At 39.3% G+C, this 11,860-nt stretch overlaps 1 protein-coding gene and 1 long non-coding RNA gene across 4 annotated transcripts in view; one reads left to right on the forward strand and one right to left on the reverse strand.

The window, feature by feature from the left end:
- KAT2A (lysine acetyltransferase 2A) overlaps positions 1-7,071 on the forward strand; it is a 41,293-nt gene extending 34,222 nt beyond the window's left edge. For both annotated transcript variants that reach the window (XM_070726661.1, XM_070726660.1), the window contains exons 16-18: positions 1,292-1,355; positions 3,054-3,138; positions 4,644-7,071. In XM_070726661.1, coding sequence (XP_070582762.1) covers positions 1,292-1,355; positions 3,054-3,138; positions 4,644-4,837 — 343 coding nt within the window. In that variant the 3' untranslated portion in view covers positions 4,838-7,071. The remainder of the gene's footprint in view (positions 1-1,291; positions 1,356-3,053; positions 3,139-4,643) is intronic.
- LOC139153087 (uncharacterized) overlaps positions 1-11,860 on the reverse strand; it is a 30,315-nt gene that overhangs the window by 6,605 nt on the left and 11,850 nt on the right. Inside the window, exons 3-4 of one of the 2 annotated variants that reach the window (XR_011556757.1) lie at positions 6,927-7,006; positions 6,233-6,835 (exon numbers count right to left, since the gene is read on the reverse strand). This is a non-coding gene — a long non-coding RNA (uncharacterized lncRNA). Of the gene's footprint in view, positions 1-6,232; positions 6,836-6,926; positions 7,007-11,860 lie in introns of those variants that run through there. The other variant, XR_011556760.1, reaches the window with a different exon arrangement.

An 11,860-nucleotide genomic window follows, 5' to 3' on the forward strand; every position in this document is an offset into this window, starting at 1 on the left:
TGAAGAATAGAGAATTAATTTTTATAAGGTGGAATAGGAGCGACTTAGATAAATTAATAGGTCCCATGAAAGGACTATGGAAATTTGGGGGAAATGGCAGGGGAAAATAGGATTATATAAATCAAAACTGTCATCACTGTATGTAATAAATAGAGATAACAAAACAAATCTAAATAGGGTTATAGGAGAGTTGAAGGGAAGAGGGATAATTAAGATAGAACAGTTATATGAGAAGGATGGGAGCCCAAGTAGAAATCATATAGAATGGTGGTTGGGTAAGGGAAGATGGCTATAAACAAATGCAATATGTAAATATCTGAATGAAAGGGAGAATAAAGAAGCACTATTTAGGGAGGAGATAGAGTTAGAGAAAATAATAAGAGAAAAAAGTGAGGGTACCAAGGCGCAATATATAAGATATTAGTGCAGTTAGATGGGGATGCGATCCAAGGATTGACTAAATGGTGACAAAGTGAGATACAAGTAGAGGCGCAAGAGATGAAAAATATAGTGGAGGATATAAGGAAAACTAAGAATACAAGAGTTAGGGAAGTGAGAAGGAAAATATTATATAAGTGGTATTACACACCCGTTCAACTCGCATACTTTCAGCAGAATGATAAGGGTATTTGTTGGCATGAGTGCCAAGATAAAGGAGTGTTTATGCATATGTTTTGGGAATGCCCGGTAGTGTAGAATTTTTGGTAAAAAGTGCAAGAGGATATTAATAGGATGTTAAATATACAATGGATAATTACTAAGGAAATGGCAGTATTAGTCAAAAGTAATGTGATAGGATAATTTAGAGAAATAAAACAAGCAGCGATAGAAAGCGCTCAGGCGGTAATAGTCATGGGTTGGAAGGATGCAAAAAAATGGACAATGCAAAATTGGTACCGGTACATGGTGGACCACATTCAATTTGAGATTATGGATAAAAGGATGAATTTGGTTAATGAAACTGATTTGCGACAACTGATGGGACGATGGGACAAGGTAAGACGATATATGGCGAGTAGAATCCGAGACCAAGCTACAAGAAACAAATTGGAATCGCTTTATAATATGTAAATAGATACTTTGCTCTTGGGTTAAAATGGTTTATACAAGAAACACCCCTGATTTGGTGGTGAGATATGAGTGCCCACCCCTGATTTGGTGGTGGGCACAATTCACAAAACAATTGTTTTATGTTGTGAGTGTTATATTGTAAAAAATCAATTAAAATATTAATTTTTAAAAAAACAACCCAGAACTACCATCATTCTTGTTTTAAAAAATTTTCTTCCAGAAAGGAGCTTAAGGATCCAGACCAGTTGTATACTACTCTGAAAAATCTTCTTGCCCAAATCAAGGTAAGCAGGACTCTTTGATCACTTGGAGTATAAATAGGAACTTTTCTCTAATACAAGAGCAAGTCAAAATGAAATGTGATTTTAAATGATGTCCTGTCTGAACAACTAAAACTTGCCGAACCTTTCCTGAAATCTTTGGCCCGATCTGTGAACAGCATAGATAGAATTATATTTTGAATAAAGGTAGTCCTCAGTGAATGAACATTTGTTCAGAGAGTGTTGGAAGTTAACATCTGGCGCTGGATGAGTGGTACTTTTGATTGATCCTCGAGGTTCTAGCCGTCACACAGTCCCACAAGCAAGTCATTGAAGAAGCCAGCAGGAAAAGTCTTGAATCGGTTTGATAAGTTTTCCTTTCCTGGCAGCAGCCAGCCCCAGTCCTGTTGCACTAGGAGGGTGCCAGCGACCAGCACACGTTTGTGGACCAACCCCTACATGGGAGCAGCCATTGACCTGCCCTCTGGTCTGCTTGCAGATCATGTGGAGCTTGCACCTTCCTCTTGGTTTCCCACTGACTTGCATTGTTAGAAGCTGGCAGGAAATTGCGAGAAGGTTCTTGTTTAATGACCTGCAATCACTGCTTAACAATATGCTTAGGATTGACATTGCTAAGCAATGCAGTGGGTTCTACATTTAAACAAGAAAAACAAAATTCAAGGTACAGTATATGTGGTACCTTGCTCAATAGTAGTAACTATGAGAGTGACCTTGGAGTCCTAGTGGACAACCATTTAAATATGAGCCAATCGTGTGCAGCAGCTGTCAAAAAAGCCAACACAGTTCTAGGCTGCATTAGAGTCAAGATCATGTGAAGGGTTAATACCACTTTACAATGCCTTGGTAAGATCACACTTGGAATACTGCATCTGGTTTTGGTCGCCAAGATGTAAAAAGTTGTGGAGAGTCTAGAAAGAGTGCGGAGAAAAGCAACAAAGATTATTGTGGGACTCGAGGCTAAAACGTATGAAGAACGATTGCAGGAACTGGGCGTGACTAGTTTAATGAAAAGAAGGACCAGGGGAGACATGATAGCACTGTTCCAATATCTCGGGAGTTGCCACAAAGAAGAGGGAGTCAAGGTATTCTCCAAAGCACTTGAGGGTAGAACAAGAAGCAATGAATGGAAACTAATCAAGGAGAGAAGCAACTTAGAACTAAAGAGAAATTCCCTGACAGAACAATTAATCGGTGGAGCAACTTGTTTCCAGAAGTTGTATACGTCACATTACAACCACATCTATTAATTATGGAAATTCCAATTAGTCATTAATCAAGGATTACCTGTAGCTATTTTAGTTTTTTTTAAAAGCAGAATATATATTGATTATGGTACAAATAGATAAAAAGCCTATATTTTAGGGAAAGCAAAACATCTAAACAGTAGTAACAAAACGGTATTTTTGAAAGTAACCTTGGGTGGGATTTTTAGTGAAACAATTCTTCATTTAGCAAGAAGTTCAACTAAAATATTTAGAATGTGAAAATTGTATTTCTGGCAGAAAATTTTCTTCCTGGCAAAAATACCTTACCTTTCTCCGTTTTTCCTTTGCCCATCCAACAGAAGACCACCTCTATGTCTCAAATACCTACAGGGTACATTGTGAATCCTGACTGATTTTAGTAAGGCATGGTTTTAACTTCTTTTTGAAAAAAAATCCTATTCATTACTCAAGTTGCTGTCTGTCTGTCGCCTATCAGACTCATCCTAGTGCATGGCCATTTATGGAACCCGTGAAGAAATCCGAAGCTCCTGATTATTATGAGGTTATCCGCTTTCCCATTGGTAGGTAGCTGGATATGGATTTTGCCTGAAGAAGTAATTAGCTCCGTTGAGTAAAAAAAAATATGGGTAGTCAGTATTATAGCTGAGGTGTGTGTGGGGGGGGGGGGGGGGGGGATCTTATTTAAATGGTTGGAGAGTAATATCTCATTGTCTTATAATAATGTTATAGAATTGGGGGAGATTTTTTCCCATTGGGCAATTAGAACATCCATTAATTTCTTTTTCATCGTCAACCAAAAAGTATTAAGTTTAACATTATTATAGCACAAATTAGTAGTGGGAAAACATTTTGGGTCAGGGACCAAATAGGCATTGAGGACATTAGGAGGTGGAAACGTGTGTAAGAAAGGCTGGAATATTCTAATTTTCTGGGCAGGATATTTTGGAGTGGATAGATCATTTCTAATTGTGTTCAGTATGGTTTATGCTAAATTTTGAGCAAGAGAATAGTAGGAGGTAAGTTATTGATTTTTGGCACGTGTACCATTGAAATCAATCGAGGCTATCAGTGAGAAGCACAGATTGCCAAATGGGCGAGCTTTTTATACTCCACTTCAGGCCGATGTTATTGTAAGTAACACTTTTTATAAGAACTTATAAATAAGTTCATCTTGGAACAGTTACTGGCTTTGTGTTTTTCACATGCTAACGGAGCCGCCTTTTGGAAATGCTGTACTGGCAGTTTCTGCTAATTTTCTTAGAACTGAAATCTGAGTTTACCCTCAGCCATTCTGATACTTCTAATTGCATTTACACTAACCCATGAAGAGAACTATATATAGTTCTAGAAGACTTTGCACTTACATCTTTCTTCCCATGTGCCTTTCTTCCTTTTCATTTTTTTTAGCATAGTTGTGAGTGAGAATTATAAATAATAATTAATAATTAATAATTTATTGGACTTGTATGCCGCCCCTCTCCGAAGACTCGGGGGGGCTCACAACAATAATAAAACAATATAGCAGTAAAACAAATCCAATATTAAAAAACATATATAAAACCCCAGCAATTAAAACCATATAGCAGATACATACCAAACATAAAATATAAAAGCCTGGGGGAGGATGTCTTAGTTCCCCCATGCCTGGCGATATAGGTGGGTCTTAAGTAATTTGCAAAAGACAAGGAGGGTAGGAGCTGTTCTAATCTCTGGGGGGGAGTTGATTCCAGAGGGCTGGGGCCACCACAGAGAAGGCTCTTCCCCTGGGGCCCGCCAAACGACATTGTTTAGTCGACGGGGCCCGGAGAAGGCCAACTCTGTGGGACCTTATCGGCCGCTGGAATTCGTGCAGTAGAAGGCGGTTCCGGAGGTATTCTGGTCCACTGCCATGTAGGGCTTTAAAGGTCATTACCAACACTTTGAATTGTGACCGGAAACTGATCGGCAGCCAATGTAGGCCACGGAGTGTTGAAGAAACATGGGCGAATCTTGGTTTCGAAAGGCATGTGCATTTTTGTATTGTACAATTGATCATGTCTCTCCCTTCCACTTGCTCCATCTACAGACCTGAAGACGATGACGGAAAGGCTCAAGAATCGTTATTACATTACCAAGAAGCTCTTTATTGCTGATTTGCAGCGTGTCATTACCAACTGTCGTGAGTATAACCCTCCTGAGAGTGACTACTGTAAGTGTGCCAACACTCTGGAGAAGTTTTTTTATTTCAAGCTGAAGGAAGGAGGACTCATTGACAAGTAAGGACAGTGGCTGCCTGCCTGGGGTTTCATCTCCATTTTATCAGCCCCTCTCCAGCTTTTGAACAACTGGACATTTTTTCTTGCTGCCTTTTGTCACACTTCACGCACAAGTAGATGTGACTGGTTGGACATCAGAAGTTTGCTTGATGTTGGGAAAAGGAAGAGACATTGTGCAGAGATATCTCTCTTCCTGAATAGACTGAGATCTGCCATCAGCCTCTTAATTTCTGAGCCTGATCTCTCGATCCATTGCACCTGCCTTTCCAGAAGGACATAACTCTTTTTACCATGGAAGGAGTCTGGATTGTCATGGAAGCTATGAGGGATTTGCTGCAAGTTCTTCCAGTTTCAATTTAGGTTTTAGTTTTAGGAAACTTTAGTTTCCTTCGTCCCAAACTCTGGAACAGTTTCCCCAAAATTGGTCTTGTCCATATGCATTGTGCTTAAGTTCTCATTCTATCCTCAGCTAGAACGAGTTGAAGAACAACTGTAGAGCACAAGAAGATTGGGGAAAATTTCCAAAGTGGATCTAGAGAATTAAATTTGTTTGTTGCACTTTTTTTGAGGTTCTGCCATTATTTTTTGACATGTGAATGTAGGAAAGGAGCAAGGCACGTGAAACCCGGAGGATGAAAACTTGTGGAGATTTCAAGTACAGAGCCTTTGATTGGGACCATGTCTGAAGCCCATTCATTCCTTTAGCCGGTTCACAAGTGACTAATGCTTGAATGTTGTTTATAGGAAAAGAACTTTTGTATCTTAGGTTGAATCAGACCTGTCTTCAAGGGAACTATGGGAAGAAATTAAAAAGGGATTAGCTCTTTGCCATTTTTCCTCTTACTTTGTCTTCTCATTTAGTCTAATGGATTCTGGGTCACTACTGATCTTTAATCCTTGCAGAATTGTTCAAATATCCGAATGAAACTTCCCTCTCTCCTAGAGAATGGTGATACCTTTAAGATTGCTTCCTCCAATTTGTGTCCTTTGCGTGCTGTATACTGTTGTCACAAAATATGATCCATTCCTTATTATATTTCTTCTGTACTTAGTCATCATCACATCTCTAAAAAATGGAAGCTGGGTCTAAAGTTTGTAACTCTAATGGTTTTTGAACTTCTGCCTTTGTTGGTTGTAACTTTTCAAGCCTCTCCATCTCTGGTGCTTTCCTGATTATGTCAGCGACAATGGTGATTGTATTTTTCTCTCACACACATTCCCATTATGCCCTTTGCTGCACATAATTCTGTGAGTATCGGCCATGTATGTTATCTTGAGAGATATTAGGAGACATGTTACTGTTTCATTTATGGCAGCCAGTTTTACTGCTAATGAGATTTTTCGAACTCTCAAATTGTTGGATCAATTATGGTTAACTTCCATGATTATAGATACATACAGTACATCATATTAATATATGTACTACTTTTACGGAACAAAGCTAAACACACAAACATACACTATTTCTCAATTGAAAAAAACCCCCTATTGTTTCTGATTATTCTTCCATTTACGTGGAGTAAGTTCATGAGAACACTTACTATTCAAGAATTACCACCTGTCACATATGGGGCCGTGTTAGGATTTTAAATGTTGCCTCGGAAGGCAATGAAGGTTTTTAGTAGTTAGCATTAAATAGGAGGTACAGATTTTCTGCAAACAGTGTCTGATTTTTTCAGCACTTTCTAAGGCAAGGGAACAGAAGGGCAAAAAATGGTGAGCAAAGTTAGTATACAAATGACTCTCATTCAATTATCAGTTACTTTATTTCCTGTTTTGTGAATTGTCTTTGCTGCTGGAAATCACTATATACTTGCTCTAAAAGTCATCATTTGGCAAGGGCAACACAATACATAACACCTTGTTCACAATTATCCAGGTGCTTCTGTCAGTGTTGAACATTTTGTTTCAGCCATAGACACCACAGAAGTTGCCATGGAGATTAAATCAAATGCTTTCTTCTGTTCCATCTTCAGGACATGCACCGCCTTCGCTTTTCTTCCTTTCATAGGAAAAAGAATTGCTTTGTGTGCTTCTTTCAGGAATTGGGGGTGGGGGGGAGGAGGAAAGCTTTTCAACGGTTAGTCACCCACCTTTTCTCTCCTGTTGCCTTATGTCCACCACTCTTGTGCTTGAGTTGTACAATCGCAGAACCTGATTCTGCCATTCTGGCCTTCCAATAGTATTGCCATTCCATTTTTAATACATGAAATAAAAATATAGGACATGTTTAAGCAATGTAAGTGTGTTCTTTTCTTTCATTCTTATTCCAATTTTAAGAAATACTTACGTTATCGTTACTGCTATTACTACTTGGCTTAGCAACCGGTTTAAATTTCATTTCATTTCATTTTATTGGATTTGTATGCCGCCCCTCTCCGTAGACTCGGGGCGGCTAACAACAGTAGTAAAAACAACATGCGACAATCATAGTTCCCTCTAAGCTGAGCAGTGAGCAATTGCTCACTTAAAAATCATCATCAACTCAGAGTTTTCCAAACCTGCCCAGAAGCCGAGAGGGAAAGAGTGAGAGGGAAGGAGAGAGAGAGGAAGAGAGGAAGAGAGAGAAACAGATAGAAAAAAGAGAGGAAGGAAAAGAGAAAGAAAAAGAATGGGAGTAAGGAAGAGAGAAAGAAAATAAAAATCTAGTTTGAAACTAGCTCAACTATTTAAGTGGCATTTTGATATTGATAGAGTTGCCCTATTATGAGATCACTGTTATAGACACACAGTACAGTATTTTATTTTGAAATTCTCTGAGGCAAAACAGGGTGGGTTTTTTATTTGTTTGTTTGTTTCTTTGTTTATTTATTTATTTTATTATTATTATTTCTGTGCCGCCCAGTCCCGAAGGGACTGCCGCTCAGACACTATACTTTTCTGCCCACCCCCCAAAAAAATTAGAGGGAACACTGGCGACAATCCAATACTAAAGAAGCTAAAAACCCTTATTTTAAAACCAATCATACATACGAACAATACCATACATAAATTGTGGAAACCTGGGGGAAAGAATATCTTAATTCCCCCATGCCTGACGACAGAGGTGGGTTTTAAGAAGCTTGCGAAAGGCAAGAAGGGTGGGGGCTATTCTAATCTCTGGGAGGAGTTGGTTCCAGAGGGCTGGGGCCGCCACAGAGAAGGCTCTTCCCCTGGGTCCCGCCAAACGATATTAAATGCTTTTAGTAGCTCTTTGATTTTGGGTAGAAGGATTTGTGATTTATCCTGATACAATTTCTACTTCAGGACATTCATTGGTCCCCCAACAGAGAGTTTCCCATTTTGTTTATGAAGCAGGACCTTCTCATCTTAAGCAAAATTAAGTCATCTCACCACTTCCTCTAAGATCAGGTTTCATAATATACTTATGTTTATTTACTTATTAGAATTATATCTATATTTTCTTCCAAGATCTCATATCTGCATGTACAGCATTCCAATTTTCCTCAACCCTGGGAATTAATTGGTACAAAGATAATGACTGGCTCATGGCACCTAATGTAAAATGAATAGGGAGTAGCCTTGATGGACACAAGGGAAAGCTCCAGGGAAGGCAATAGCCAGATCACTCATGCCATTATCACCTTGAGGTTCGACTACTGCAATGCTCTCTACATGGGGCTACCTTTGAAGATGTTCGGAAACTTCAACTCGTCCAAAATACAGCTGCACGAGCAGTCTTGGGCCTTCCAAGAAATGCCCACATCTCACCATCACTCCGCGGACTGCATTGGCTACCAATCTGTTTCTGGACAGAATTCAAAGTGTTGGTTATGACCTATAAAGCTCTACATGGCATAGAACTAGACTATCTCCGAGACCGCCTTCTGCCGCACGAATCCCAGCGACCGGTGAGGTCCCCCGGAGTCGGTCTCCTTAGGGTCCTGTCGACCATGTCCGCTGGCGGTACCTAGGGGAAGAGCCTTCTCTGTGGGAGCCCCGGCCCTGTGGAATCAACTCCCCCCAGAGATTTGCACTGTCCTCCTCGCCTTCCGAAAGAGTTTAAAAACTCATCTTTGCCGCTAGGCCTGAGGTTTTTAGATTTTCCCCCTGACCAATGAATGTTTTCAGTATGATTGTTGAATGATTGGTTTGATAGGTTTTCTTTTTAATTGAATTTAATGGTTGTTTTAATGTATTATTAATTGGATTCATATTATTGTTCTGTTTTTGTACTTGCTGTGAGCCACCCTGAGTTCTCGGAGAGGGGCAGCATACAAATCCAATTAAATCAATCAATCAATAAATAAGCAAAGCCTAAGGCTAGTCAAGAAAATCTTGAGAAAAGTCTCAGGCAATTTCCTTCCTAGTGTACACAAAGATAAAGTGAGGGAAGGGAAACCATATTCAGATTTGTAAAGTAGAAGGGATGGAATGGGATAATTGTTAGAATAAAGGTCTTGGCCTTTTGGAATACTGCATTCAGTTTTATAAAAACTGAATATAAAAAATATGTTGAGATTCTGGGAAGAGTGTAGAGAACAATGAAGATGATTAAGGAACAGTTGCAGGAACTGGGTTTGTCTAGTCTAGTCAAAAGGGCTAAGGGTGACATGATAGTATTCCAGCATTAGAGGGGCTATCAACTTACTTTTGAAAGCAAGACAAGAATAGTTGGAAACTAACCAAGGAGAGAAGTAACTTTAAGAAATTTCCTAGCAGTGAGGACAATAAACCAGTGGAACGGGTTGCCTTCATAAGTTGTAGATGCTCCCTCTCTGTAGGCTTTTAAAGAGACTGGACAGCTGTTTGTTTGAAATGAGTCTCCTATTTGAGGAAGAGGTTGCACTAGAAAAACTGTAAGGCCCTTCCAACTTTTTTATTCTGTTATTCTATTGGTTTCATAGTCCAGTCACCTTGTTAGGTTGGCACTTATTGAGCTTTCACAATTAAGGATCTTTTAAAATTTGTATTATGTTCAACTTTCCCTGCCCCGCCTTTCACATATTGTAGGATACAATGTTTCATAAGTCCTTAGAATTATTTGCATATTTTATATGAAGAAAATGAGATTCTGTTATCTGCTTAGATGAAACATATATACTGTACTTATTATATATACATACACACTTCTATTAATTATGTCCTTAATTTCTGGAGATACTGGTTTGTCCGTTTTGGTTGTTTAACTTTTGTTTCTAAAAGTATATCTGAAATATTTATTTAATTAATTAATTATTATTATTATTATTTTAAAAACTATCTAGAATTTTTCCTTTTTTGATAAAAACAATTGGTGATTGAAGTGTTCATTTTTTGTTTTAAATTGAACATCAATAGGTAATATGGAAGATATATGATCTACACAATGAATACCCATAGGAGACCATTTTAGCTCAATATAGAGAATGTAGTTCCTTTGTGCGTGAATATATGATAAAGATATAACACTAGGATTAATTCTTAAAGACCAGAAATAGTAACATCTAAGGCTTGGAAGTTGGGCAATTTCTACCTCTGAACCTACTGCCATTACCAGAAAGAGATGGTGTTCTGTATTATTTAGCTGCTTTTTTGATGTCTCTTACCTCTTATGTTTGAAAAAAGTAGCACCTGGCCCTGGAGGAGTGGGGATGATTGAAATGTATCAGTTGAAGCATGCACAAGAATAGTTCTCTGCGTAGTTGACATGTTCTACAGCAGAGTTGGGCAAGGGGCGGCCCATGGGCCGCATCCAGCCCACCCGCTGTCTGTGATCGGCCCACCCGCTATCTATGACCGGTCTGTGGAGGTCAGGGTCCTCTCCAGTGCGAGGATGAAAGAGCTCATTGCGTCTGCCGGGACTCCTCCAGTTCCTGCTTTCCTGATGAATCATGAGGAAAGCAGGAACCAGAGGAGTCCGGGCAGATGTGGTGAGCTCTTTCATCCTCGCACTGGAGTGGACCCCGACCTCCTACCGAGAGCAGCCAAGCACAGAAACCACGCAAACACTCCAGCGCAGTGACTGTGGTGCACCGTATTGCCGTAAAGCAAACAATTAGCAGTCTGTAGAGTGGGTCTGGGTGCTTAGGTCAGGCCAGGGTCTGGGTCTTTACAGTATTGGGTAGAACTGAGTTAATTATATTAGTCCGGCCCTCTAAAGCCATCCCAATTTCTCATGCGACCCCATGGCAAAATTAATTGCCCACCCCTGTTCTACAGTATTGTTATCTTTATAAATAGCTTTTTTTTAAAGTTCTTTTGTTATCATTGCATGAATCAGGGGCTTAAAATTCTGCAATAGGGCAGTTAAATTATATGGGGAAAAGGAAAAACCTGCTAGTGAAAAGATTGCCATTACTGTATAGACATTCCTGTATTTTCAGAAGTGATGGCTTAGTGGGTAATACGCTGAGTGGGTAAGAATCAGAACATCAAATATAAGCTGAGTAGACAAGATCTTGCAGACAATCCTCACTCACTTAAAGACCTTGGAATACTCATATCAAAAAGTTATTAACCTAATCCTGCATAACTTCTGCTCCGATAATGTCACACTACTAACAAGAGCATACCAAACTTTCGCCAGATCAATCCTTGAATACAGTTCATCTGTCTGGAACCCGCACTGCATTTCGGACATAAACACTCTAGAAAATGTCCAGAGATATTTGACAAGAAGAGCTCTCCACTCCTCCACTTGCAACAGAATACCCTATGCAACTAGATTTACAATCCTAGGTTTAGAAAGCTTAGAACTGTGTCGTCTTAAACACAACCTAAGCATAGCCCATAAAATCAACTGCTACAATGTTCTTCCTGTCAATGACTACTTCAGCTTCAATCATAACACACGAGCACACAACAGATACAAACTTAAAGTAAACCACTCTAAACTCGACTGCAGGAAATACAACTTTAGTAACCGAGTAGTTGATGCATGGAACTCACAACCAGACTGTAGTATCATCACCTAACCCCCAAGTAAGGGGCATGCATAAGTGCACCAGAGTGCCTTCTGTCTCCGGTCCTAATGTTTCTTTTACTAGTATAATGTATATAAATATTATATCTTTGTATACCACCAATACGTGACAAAACAATAACA

The sequence above is a fragment of the Erythrolamprus reginae genome, chromosome Z, assembly GCF_031021105.1.
Source record: "Erythrolamprus reginae isolate rEryReg1 chromosome Z, rEryReg1.hap1, whole genome shotgun sequence".
NCBI lineage: Eukaryota > Metazoa > Chordata > Lepidosauria > Squamata > Dipsadidae > Erythrolamprus > Erythrolamprus reginae.